This window comes from Eubalaena glacialis, chromosome 2 (assembly GCF_028564815.1).
Source record: "Eubalaena glacialis isolate mEubGla1 chromosome 2, mEubGla1.1.hap2.+ XY, whole genome shotgun sequence".
Classification (NCBI taxonomy): domain Eukaryota; kingdom Metazoa; phylum Chordata; class Mammalia; order Artiodactyla; family Balaenidae; genus Eubalaena; species Eubalaena glacialis.
The window spans coordinates 102299644-102312016 of NC_083717.1; the positions used below are offsets into that span (position 1 = coordinate 102299644).

The following is a 12373-nucleotide window of genomic DNA, read 5'->3' on the forward strand; positions in this document are numbered from 1 at the left end:
TGCATAGTGTAGTTTAGAAAAATCTGCCAAAAGGTCATATTCTTTCAATAACATTGTGTAGACCATGTTTAATAGGCAGTCTTGCATGCAGTATTTTATAGAAACGTATGGATTGGAAATTAGATTCAAAATTTATTGTGTCATTAAAAAAAAACAAAACAGCTTGAATGAAATAGGAGATGCACTATTACATAGTAAAAGTATCCCTGAAAGGAATTCCCATCCCTCCCCAAGAATTTTTACTACGAAAAATTTCAAACCTACATCAAAGTTGAAATAATAATGTAAAGTATACCCACATACCTTCTACCTATGCTAAATATTTAACATTTTCCCACTTTTATACACATAATACTCTGTATGTATATATGTGTGTATATATATATTTGTGTATAATATATTAATATATGTATATATTATATGTCTAGTTATCTACATGTTATATATTATATATAATTTATGTATATTTAATTTGTATATATTTAATATACATTATATATTTAATTATATATAATATATAATATACAATATAATTTATAATACATATTACATAAGTATGTATTATATATGTATGATAATTACATATTGTGTATATATTTGTATATGTATATTTATGGTCTGTTTGTTTCACTAATTGATTTGAAAATTAAATTTCATACATCATGGCACTTCACCTCTAAACAATAAGGCTATCTCGTATATAACCGTAATACCATGATCATGTCTAAGAGAACAATAATTCCACAATATCGTCTAATATCCAGCCCATATAAAATTTCCCCACTTGTTTCTTTTTGAAACAGTGTCCAACTGAGTTTTGGTTATTATTATCTTTTTAATCTAAAATAATAATTCTACCTTCTTTTCTGTGTATGAGGGGTCATTTACTTTTGGAAAAGTTCAGGCCAGTTGCCTTTGAAAATCACATAGGCTGAGTTTTCTGATTGCTTCCTTGTGGTGTTATTTATCTTGTTCTTCTATCCCTGTATGCCCTCTTGACTGGAAGCTTGGTCTGGAAGCTTGATTTAAGGTTTGACTATTTTTGGCCTAAACTTCTTAGAAAATGTTTAGTACTGTGTATTTCATCATATCAGCGGCTGTGTGGAAAGATTTCAAAATGGTCTGCAGTAGTGCAATTCTGGAGGAAATTAAGAGTTAACTTTTGGTGTTACTGATGGTAAGTTTGATCAATGTCTTTGGATCCTGCTTGGAGAATCCCCCTGGAATTTTACTCAAGTACCAGCTCCCACACTGGACAGGGAAGCTGGAAGTGGGAGATCATGGTAGTGGAATGATGCCATGTATGTAAATGTGCTTTGTGACACTGGGAAGGGAGAGCTTGGAAATGTGAATTGCGTTGACTATTAGGACAGTGGAGCAGTCTGTGTTTAGCCTCCTTAAATTTTGATTTGTTGTTTGGTTTAGTGAGCTTGTGGTCAAAATAATTAATAAAGAATATGATAAAGTGCCTCATAGTCAATCAACACTATGGAAATAAATACTACTTTGTTGTGATTAGAATGTCTATCCTGGTTGAAAGATACTGAGTTATGTTGAGTGGCAATGATCCCAGCTTATGGGCTGTCTCACATTTCTAAGGTTAGACTTTCAGGTGAGCAGTCAGCTGTCTTGCAAACACTTTGCAAACTCACTTTGGGGGCTTTTACAAAATATGGATGCCCAGCCACCATGCCACATCTACTGAATTACATTCCAAGAGGGAGGCATATGGGAGGACAGGGGTGAGGCCCAGGCATCAGCATTTTGCAAAACATCCCTAGGTGATTTGGTTATGTCCTAAGGGTAAGAATGATTGGAGTAAGAAGAAACAGCAGCAGTTATGAGACTGATTACGATCATGGAACTTCTTTGCTTTCATTTTGCTCAGACCGAAAGTTCTCTGACCTCCTTCCTCAAAAGGTTATATTGAAATTCCACACGTTAGGAGCTTAATGTGTCCCAGGCCAAACTACCTGGAAGGAAGAAGCATGCTGTGACCCTCTCTATCATGGATAAATTGATATCTCATTGCTTTGTTTGTAATTTTTATGAAAAGATGGATTTAAAATAATTGGAGCCTAGTGCCCAAAATTATATCCTTGTGCCTTCCCTGCAGTTTGTGGTTTAGTGACTGGGTAGGAGTGACAAGAATTCATTGTACTACAGTTCTTTTTCTGTGAATGATGCATTTGCTTCAGGGGGAAGTCTGATTGCAAATGAAAGTGAAGTAACGCCACAGGTCACAGCATTCTGAGCTGCAGGGCTGGGAAGGAGCTGAGGATCAGAGGCTGCAGATATACGTTGGTTAGATCCCAAGCCTTGAGGCCAAATCTGTTGGGACTGGGGAACAATCCTTGAGCCTAACCACTCATAATGGGAACATGTAGATGCAGAATTTCCCATGAACCAGCCACACTAGAGTAAGCCAGTTAAAAACAATTAAAATTGCATTTTAATTTTAGAAAGCCTTGGCCTATTGCCCTAGTTCATGGAGGTCTTATAAGGAAGTGATTGTAGAGCAACTTGTGAACAAAAAGTGTTTTTAATACGATATTTTATTTGCATGAGGAATAATGATTTACGTTGAGGGAATGAGTCAGATATTATCCAAGCATTGAATTAGGCACATTCCCTGTCTAGAGCTGGGACTGTCTGAAAAAGAGTATGTAAATTTAGCCTAGTATCACGTAAGTGCTATGGGAATAATTGTAAATAATTGGATTATTAGTAAGGAATTGGGAGTGTGGGCAGATTTTTTCTGTGGTTGGAGTATTGGACTAAAAACAGCATAACTTTGGCAATCTAAATGAAGCACAGGACAAAAAGCACATGCTGCCAAATCGGAATGACATTTGAAAACCACGTTAATACAGCATTTACCTTCCAAAACATTTTTAGATCCAATTCTGTTTCATCCAGATTATGCCTCTCCCTCTGCAATCAGCCATTTTTGTTGAAAATTTGACTCTACAAATCCACTTATGTCCACTTACGAAGCTGCATGGTCAGATGAGCTGGTTCTTCTCTTTGTCTGTAGTGATAAGGATCTAGTGTGGAAATGTGTTAAGTCCATAGATTCTGTTATACATACTCAAACTATTTGCCAGATATTTAGTGTATTTAGTAAAGATGGATCCCTATGGGCTCTAGAGATGCCTAATGAATATTGTCAGAATTAACAAGTGCTGTTTCTATTCCATGTGTTTCATATTGAAATGAGGGCAAAAAGTTGTTGACCCTGGAAACGTCTTAAGGGTTATTTTTTCTTTTGATGCAAACCTTCCGATGAGGAATTCATGTCTGAAGTCATGAACCAGTGTTAGATAGGACTGACTCAGATTTTCCTAGCGTTTTCTAGTGGACCTTGATTTTGCTGGTGTCAACTCACAAAACACTGTTTTTGCATGTACCCAGAATCTTTGCAATCCTCGTATGTAAGATAATTCCGTAGAGTATCTTGGCAAAATGAAGAGGAAAAACAAATCCAAGCAGTGTTGAAAACTGCAAACTAAAATTCATGTTCCATTATGTTTTTTAAAGATTGAAAAATGGCATACCAACAAGAGTCTATTTGATTAAAGTATTTGCATTTGTCTCAGTAAGTCAAGAGGAAAATAGGAAATAAACCTAAATTTCCTTCCTCATTACCTAACATGGAAGGTTTTATTTATTTTTTGAATAAAAGATTATGTTGCTGTGATCTTTCTAGTCTCAAATATAAGATATATATAGTCATAAAAATCTTGATGGCTGTTGCATGAGATTAAATGATTGAATAATTTATGATATAACTTGATGGAAAATTATGCAGCTATTAAAGCCATGTTTTAGAATAGTATTTACATGGGAAAATGCTTTTGGCAATGTTAAGTAAAAAAACAGCAGGATTCAAAATTGAGTATTTGTTATAATTCCCATTTAGTGATAAAAAATAAAACGCATGTAAAATTGTGTAGGATAATATAACTGATATGTTATCAGGCTTTCTTTAGATGCAATTACATGTGATTTTTATTTTCTTATTTATATGTTACTGACTTTTCCTAATTGTCTGAAATAGTTATTTTCCAATCAGAGAGAGGGGTGGGATAGGGAGGGTAGGAGGGAGACGCAAGAGGGAGGAGATATGGGGATTATATGTATATGTATAACTGATTCACTTTGTTATAAAACAGAAACTAACACACCATTGTAAAGCAGTTATACTCCGATAAAGATGTTAAAAAAATTATAATATGAAAGAAACCATCTATCAGAGAAGTATTTAATAAATGCCCCTAAGTACTATTTGGAAGAACTGAGCCAAAGAAAGAATGGTGACTACAGCATTTGACTTTGTCCAGGCAGTTACTGCGTTTAGGAGCGACTTGGTTGCACACCACCATGGTACTGAGTGACTTTTTCTTTATTGACAGAATGAAATGAGGGCAGAGATTTTACTCAACAGCTCAAGCATTTAATTTTTGTATTCTTGTTTGAATACAGTAACTATGGAAAACAATAGCAGATTTTGAATAGATCTGGCATATTATGAAGAATATTAAAATACACTTAGAATTTGATAATATAAAAGTAAAATGCAATCAGCATAAAAAAAATGCAGAAACAAAGTAAAAAGACAATAATAAACTAAAGAAGTATCAGGAGATAGGGCTGGAAAGGTGGGCCAGAGAATGTAGAGACACCAGGAGAGCAAAGGTCTAAGGTTGGTTTTCTGGAAAGATAATGCTGGTGGTGTTTCTGTGCCGGTTACACAATTTTTGGCCTATTTGCATATTCCGTACTAGTATTTACTTAATATTTTTCTTTAAATTGTATTTAAAGGTTTTTTTAATTCATTCTCATCATAGCAAACATGTCTATGAAATTATGAGTCTGGTAGGTTTGTACTTTTTAATAATTCAAATTCAAATTAATATATGACTGTTCAAACAAGACAATCTAAGGTCGTCTTGCATCCCATCATAGCACACTTTGGTAAGCACTGGCATGGAGAGAGGGAGATGTGGAGGTGAGGACTTGACGTTTTGACCATTGTGTCCATCTCTCAAGTGCTGCCGTAATTTGGGCCTAATCCTCTTGCTGTGCTTGACTGGGTGAAGCTTTGTTTTTGGAATTTCTTAGAAGCCTCATCTTCCAGCACAGGCATTAATTAGGGCACTGCCATTGACCACAGGTGGCTGACTCATTCCAGCAAGGAAGAAGGGAGAGTGAGGAAGAACATTTAGTGATGGGGAGCAGATGGGACTGTAATTGCAACAGAGGGGCAGGAGGAGGGAATACACAGGATAGAGGGACGCAAGCTGGGAAGAGTCAGCTATTGTCCAAATGTTGTCATGGTTCAGCCTGTTCACTCTTGTGGGTACTGTGATAAAGGGTTGTCCTTAGTGAATTGCATATCATGACTCATGAGCTACTCGGAGAAAGAAAGAAAAACATCAAAATGAAAGTATAGCCCAGTGGTTTATTAGCACACCCAGTGATTTTCATAAACCTGTAGAATTCAGTGGTGAAAGGAACTTACCGGGGTCATTTAGTCCATCCCTAGACTCATAGGAAGCACTCTATCTGTGCACTTCCAGAAATGATACGAGGAAGCATGCAGTGCTGGTGGTGGATAGCAGCCCACGAGTCTTGCCATGGCCCAGCCTCCCTTATCGGCCAAGGCCGCTGTAGAACAGAAAGGGTTATTATGGCCCAGATTTCTCCCACGGGGAGGCTGGGGACAGCCTGGCTTTGGTCCTCACTACATCTTAATCTTTCTTGTTTGCTGGCTGCCGAATCCAGATTGACTTTCTCCCTTTTCAAAAAAAAAAAAAAAAAAAAAAGGAGACAGATTTTGTACTGGTGAGACTGCTTGGAAATGGAACTTCTCCTGTGGTCTTAGCTTATCCCTGTTTGCTTTAAGATGATCCTTTTGCCCAAGGGATACAGTGATTTCAGATCAGTGCCCTCACTCTTTAAATACCTGATGTCTTTTGCATATCTAACTTTTCTGCTTGTTGGTTGATTTTTGTTTTGAATGGGTTTTTGTTTTTTTTTTTTTGGTTTGCTTGTTTTTTGTGTTTGAAATAAGGTGGACCCAATCCAAAAGACACAAGTAACCATTTCCCTTTTTCAAGAAACTCCAGAGAAGAAGGTGCCATGATTTGCCTCGTTGCAAGTTTTGAAATTCTTTGCTTTCTCCAACCTAAATAATAATAGACTGTAAACTCTATGAGGGCAGGGATTTGGGATCTTTGAATCACTAAAGGATCTATATCAAGCATAGGGGCTGATTCATAATAGTCACTGATACAGTTTCTTAAGTGAATGAATGTGTAAATAATATTATGATGTCATGTTTGGATAGCATGTCACGGTTGTAAAGTATTTTCCATGAGCTTATCTGATCCTCACAACAGTGTCTTCAAAGTGGATAGGAACTGGTGTTTTTATCCTCATTTCGTAGGTGAGGTAAACGGGGCTCAGAGGCGGCATGGTCTGCCCAAGGCTTCACACGGAGTCAGTGATGTGCGGTTCTATTCCTGAAGACCGTTTCGCAACTTGGAGTCCAGGAAGACAGGCCCAGCTGTTCTTCTGCATGATAGTTCCTGCTTCTCTGGACTTTCATGGAATTCTCCTTCTTTATTTTCAGATTACAGGACAGGCCCGTGTTTCACTGTGATCAGCAACCAGATGTGCCAGGGACAGCTCAGCGGGATTGTCTGTACAAAAACACTCTGCTGTGCCACGGTCGGCCGCGCCTGGGGCCACCCCTGTGAGATGTGCCCAGCCCAGCCCCACCCCTGTCGCCGCGGCTTCATTCCAAATATTCGCACAGGAGCTTGTCAAGGTAAACCCCGGGCCGATGGAGTTATTAATGGATTCATCTTATTTGCTCTGGAGAGCCATTCTCCAGTGAAGTTGGAGAGAATGGAAAAGCAGTGTCAGAGACATAACTTCACGATTTCGCTGACGGCATGATATCCAACTTAGGCATTAGGAGCGTGGCTCCAGAGACAGCAGCTGGCCCCCCTGGATTTTTCCTTGCCAGTGGTTCCCCCCTCCGACCCCAGAAGTGTTTCCCGGGGGTGGTATGATTCTGTTCAGAGCAATGCTGTATATTAGAGCAATGCTGTGTATAAACACAAAGCAAAATTTGTGAATAAGGTGGTTTGTTTTTCTTAATTTTTTCCCCCTTCATTTGAAATTGCTGGAGTTCCTCTGTCTCATGGGTTGTACTTAGTTGACCTGAGGAAAATTGTTCCTCTCTCCATTTTACATGCTACATGATGGGTTTTTGTTTGTTTGTTTGTTTGTTTGTTTTTTTACAAGTCAGAAATAAATTAGGATTTGTTTCACAGTTTTAAATATCCCCAGATGTTGCCTGCTTGCTTCTTCTCCTGCCTCCCATGGAAGCCCTTACTCTGTTTTTGGCTTTTACTCCTGTTCTTCCAGCTGTACAAATTCTTTTATTGTCTGGATGTCTGGCAGGAAATAGGAGGAAGTGAACAGAGGCAGCTTCGCACTAAACTGATGGGACTGAAAACTCCCAGGCTGTATCTGTTTCCTTTAGACATCTTCAGTGCTTTTTTAGCAAGTTGCAGTGTTTAGAGAAAATTCAAGGTATGCTTTTCTGAGGCAAATAGATACTAGTTCGATTTTGTTCTATATGTTAATTCTAAGGATAATATGCAATAAAACAGAACTTGAGCTTAATCACACAGTTCTGTGGATCTCCATTAAATTATACTTCAGTAAATTTCATTTCTGATAAACACGGTTGATCCTGGTCCCTGGCTTCTATGTACAACATGCAGCTCTTTCGTATGCCCTTGAATGTATCTTTCTGAATGTTAGGAGCAGCGAGAAGTCACTTTGAAATCCTAGAATTACAAAAGGGTAAATGGTACAATTTCATAAAATAAAGAGTAAGTTTTGTCCCCCTTTTTCTTTCGTGCCTTCTTATTTTTCTCATCCTTGGAAAGTCTCAAGGAGTTTTGAAAAAATTCTTGGCCATGGTGTTTCGGAGTCAGCTAATACCCATGAACTCACAGAGAGTGACCAGAAAGCCAGATTTTGAGTACTCCACTGCCGCCCATGAGTCCTAGTCAGAGGCTGAGGTGCTGAGAGAATTCAGGGGAAGAGATGAAGAGGGAGAGGGAAGAGCTGCTTCTCTTTAGCTTTGATATTCATTTCGTACAACCTGGACTTTTCCAGCATTTTCTTCCTGTTCCTTCCTGACTCTTCAACATCCAGTGGAAAAAAGAGTTTTTTTATAAGAAGAAAATTTGTGAGAACCCATGGAATCGAAGTGGCAGTTATATTGCCACTGTGAGAATGAAATTCTTCATGTTTGGTTGGTTTTTTCCAGAGAAAGTCTGTTATCAGCTTGGGGTACTCTCTCCTTGCTGGTGTTTTTAGTCTTTCGGCCACATGTGAGGGGCTGTGAGCAATGGGTTCAGAAAGGAACTTATTCTGTCTTCAGCCTTGGAACGTGTGACCAGCAGAGAAGTGCCCTCGTGTGTATTTCCTGTTGGCCAAAAATCATGATCAACAAGACTGTCTAGTTTTGCTTCTACGTCCAATTTTAATTTCAAATAACATTTTAATAAACATATTCAACATATCAAGAATGGAAAATTCTGGTGTAAGACAAAATAGAGATCAGCTGTAAAACATAATCTAATTATACTCACATATTCTCGTTCATCTGTGAGCCAGGACATTTCATTTAAAACAGTAAGTGATACTTTTGTACCAAAGTATCAAAAGTGATACTTTCTGTTGTTAAGTTAGTACCCCTTTTCCTGCATGGCAGCTTGTTTCAAAAACACAGATTATTAGAGATTTTACAGTTGGCAATTGCTCTCTCACTTCACACAATGAAGAGTAAAACTAAAGGGTACATAGGCTTCCAGATTTCTAAAAAATACCCAGAGGAAGAAAAGTTAGACTGCCTCCCTGGGGTTTCTTCTTAAACCAGAATTTTGTGTATTATGGATGAAGAGATGGAGAGAATATACATGTACTTTTATAAACATCTTTCTAATGAGCCTGGAATGATTACTTTTGTTCCTGGAAGGGTAATATTTGGGGTTCCATGTAGGACCATAGTGATTTCCTAGGTGCTGGGGATTCAGCAGTGAACAAAACAGACAAAGAACCTGCTCCCTGGAATCTTGTATTGAAAGCATTTGATTTATAGAACAAAGCAAAGCAAAGAGATGTTTATTAGGTCAGCTAGTGATTGGTCCTATGGGGCAAAATGAGCAGAGTAAGGAAGGGTGGTGAGTGATGGGGGGCGAGGTGGGTGTTGCCATTAGACTGGCATTGGAAGGGTCCCCTGCTGCAGTGGGGCAGAGATCTGACGGGTAGGACAGCGGGAGCCATGTAGCTCTACAAAGAGTAGTCCAGGCAGGGGGCCATCACTGCAAAACCCTGAGGCAGGAGCGACCTTGTTGTATTTGAGGAATGGCAAGGAAGCTATAGTGGATGGAGAGGTGTGAGAGAGGGCGGAGGATAGGAGATGAGTTCAGAGAGGAGAGGGGTCAGGTAGACTCCTCTAGGACTTAGCATGGCCTTAAGTGTTAAGCTGAGCTGGAACAGGATCCGACTTACCTTTAAAAAGGTCCCCTCTGGCGGCTGCTCTGCTCTCACTTCTTGGCCTGATTTCCTGTGTTCTTTAATTTTTATTGTGCAAGACGATTCTCCAGAATCTACGGTGAACATTTTCCATCTCATCTGTATAAAAGCATTAGCTGTCTCGTGTAGTCTGAGTGATCTCATTCAAATAAATGCTGTTTGAACTGAATCACTCCATACAACTCTTAAAGACAGTGTTATTATAGAAATGTGTTACATTTTGATTCTAGACATTTCTTGAATACCTCTAGTTATTACTGTCAATCTTTTTATCATAGTATCCTTGTACTTTGCAGCATGCATAATAAAACTCACAAAAGTTAGTACCAACATTCTCCTCTGCATGAGGGAAGATGGAAGGTAGGAAAATAAAGAATACTTGTGACTTCCAATAGAACATTATTGACCAAGTTATGTTACTCAAATAATTTATTTCGCATAATGTAATTGTGAGAAACAGTGTCTCTCATCATGTTCCAAATATTGTGATGGACAAATAGCTCATTGATATAAGTGTGATAATATAAATGTGGGCAAACTGTCATGTTTTCTTCTGCAATGAATTTTATATGTATCTCTCCTCCCCCACCCCCTGCCCCATCCCTTGCTTCTGAAATCTAACAGATGTGGATGAATGCCAGGCCATCCCTGGGCTCTGTCAAGGAGGAAATTGCATTAATACTGTTGGGTCTTTTGAGTGCAAATGCCCTGCTGGACACAAATTTAATGAAGTGTCACAAAAATGTGAAGGTAAGAAATATCATGCTTTGCAGTTAAGGGGTGGAGGGGCGAGCAAAACCCAAATCAGTGACAAGCTTTTTTGCAAATTGTTCCTAAATCCTTCTGTCTTTGTCATTTGTGTGAATGTGTACATACAATATCCTTACCAGGAATAATATGCCTTTCTGCTATTGAACCAGAAAAAGCCTGCAGCTTTTTCCATTTTTATAAACCCCAAATAAGAGATCCATCTGAATCAAATTAAATATTAAAACATGAAATATTTTTGAACCAATATTTGGGTTAAAATGTTCAAGATACATGTTTTTGTATAGTTCTAGAGACATGAATTTAAATTTGATCATTACATATCATTCAGAATGACATATCTTCTGTTGTTTTTCTAGTCAAAATGTATGTTTGATTTTTTTTTTTTCCTTTGGAGAGATCTATTAACCCTTATATTTATGCTCCTAGTACAAGTTTAGGATTTCCTTTTCTGCCTATCAAATGGAAACCTTTTAATGTTAATCAAACAGAAAAATAACTTGAGGTAAATTTATATATTTGCATTTAGTTTATAGATTGAGCTTCTAAAAATGTGTGTACAGAGAATGTGTTCACATTCACCACTTCTGCTATTTGCCAAAAAGATCCCTGGTTTCCAAGTGTAATAAATATTTTTTTCATGAGAGGGAAACATCCAGGAAGTAACTAGGCAGCATTGAATTCTTTTCTTTAGTGAGTTCATGTACCTTATATATGTAATGTCTGAAAATAATGTAACAGCATTCTTAAGGCAACATCTCTCATCAAGCTTAGTGGAGAAAACTTTTTCCTTCATTCTCAACTCATTGTCTTTGGGGTGATATAAGATTTCATTTAGATGCAAGCACTTTTGTTGAAAGCAGTTGCTGTTGTATCTATATTCCTAAACCCTAGCACTGAGGAATACTTCATTCTAAGTCATTTGTCAGGAATTGGATCATTAATCTTCTTTGTTGATCTCCAGGGTATATCATACATGCAAAAGGCAACTTTAAATCTGAGTTACATTTAAGAAGTTTAACATCTACTTGCCCTGAAACTGAATAACTGTGTTAAAATTATCTTTATGGGTTAGAGTTGTTTTTAAGTTATTAATCATCCTATAATTTATAATGATATGTTCTTGAACATGTTATAAACAGTTGAGGTAGCTGTGAAAAATACTTAAGTTCTTTCTAAGGATGTAGGGCTTCTTAAGTTTCAATGAACAATAAAGTTGACTCTCTATAGGCCAATGTAATTTAGAAGTTATACTGTGGATTAAGTTAGAAATAGAGAATGTTGATACTGAAAGGGCAAAGAACTTACCTGGTTTCACCCTTTTACGTTATATATTAAGGAACTGTCTTGGGTGTGTTAAGCGCCCTGACTGAGGTCATCAGACAGTGCTAAAATTTACTTCTTTTTTTTAAATTAATTTTTATTGGAGTATAGTTGATTTACAATATTGTGTTAGTTTCTGCTGTACAGCAAAGTGAATCAGTTATACATATACATATATCCACTCTTTTTTAGTTTCTTTTCCCATATAGGTCATTACAGAGTATTGAGTAGAGTTCTCTGTGCTATACAGTAGGTCCCTATTAGTTATCTATTTTATATATATTAGTACGTATATGTCAATCCCAATCTCCCAATTTATCCCTCCTCCCTTCCCCCTTGGTAACCATATTTGTTTTCTGCATCTGTGACTCTATTTCTATTTTGTAAATAAGCTCATTTGTATCCTTTTTCTAGGTTCCACATGTAAGCAATATCATACGACATAAAATTTACTTTTGATTCACACTCTGGTGCTTGTTGTACCATATTATATTGTCTGTTTTCCTGGATGCAAGCCATTACCTCTACTTTAATAACTCTATTTCCTAATATTTTGAAATATTTAAAATATTATGGTATAGATTTCCAGGTATTATCATACATATCTTTTATGACATTAATAAGCTCTTAAGGTTTATTGCATGTAAAATCCACA

At 37.3% G+C, this 12373-nt stretch overlaps 1 protein-coding gene across 1 annotated transcript in view; it reads left to right on the forward strand.

Moving 5' to 3' along the window:
* Window positions 1–12373, forward strand: part of FBN1 (fibrillin 1) — a 250589-nt gene that overhangs the window by 104541 nt on the left and 133675 nt on the right. Inside the window, exons 7-8 of the mRNA XM_061180331.1 lie at window positions 6638–6835; window positions 10252–10377. Coding sequence (XP_061036314.1) covers window positions 6638–6835; window positions 10252–10377 — 324 coding nt within the window. The remainder of the gene's footprint in view (window positions 1–6637; window positions 6836–10251; window positions 10378–12373) is intronic.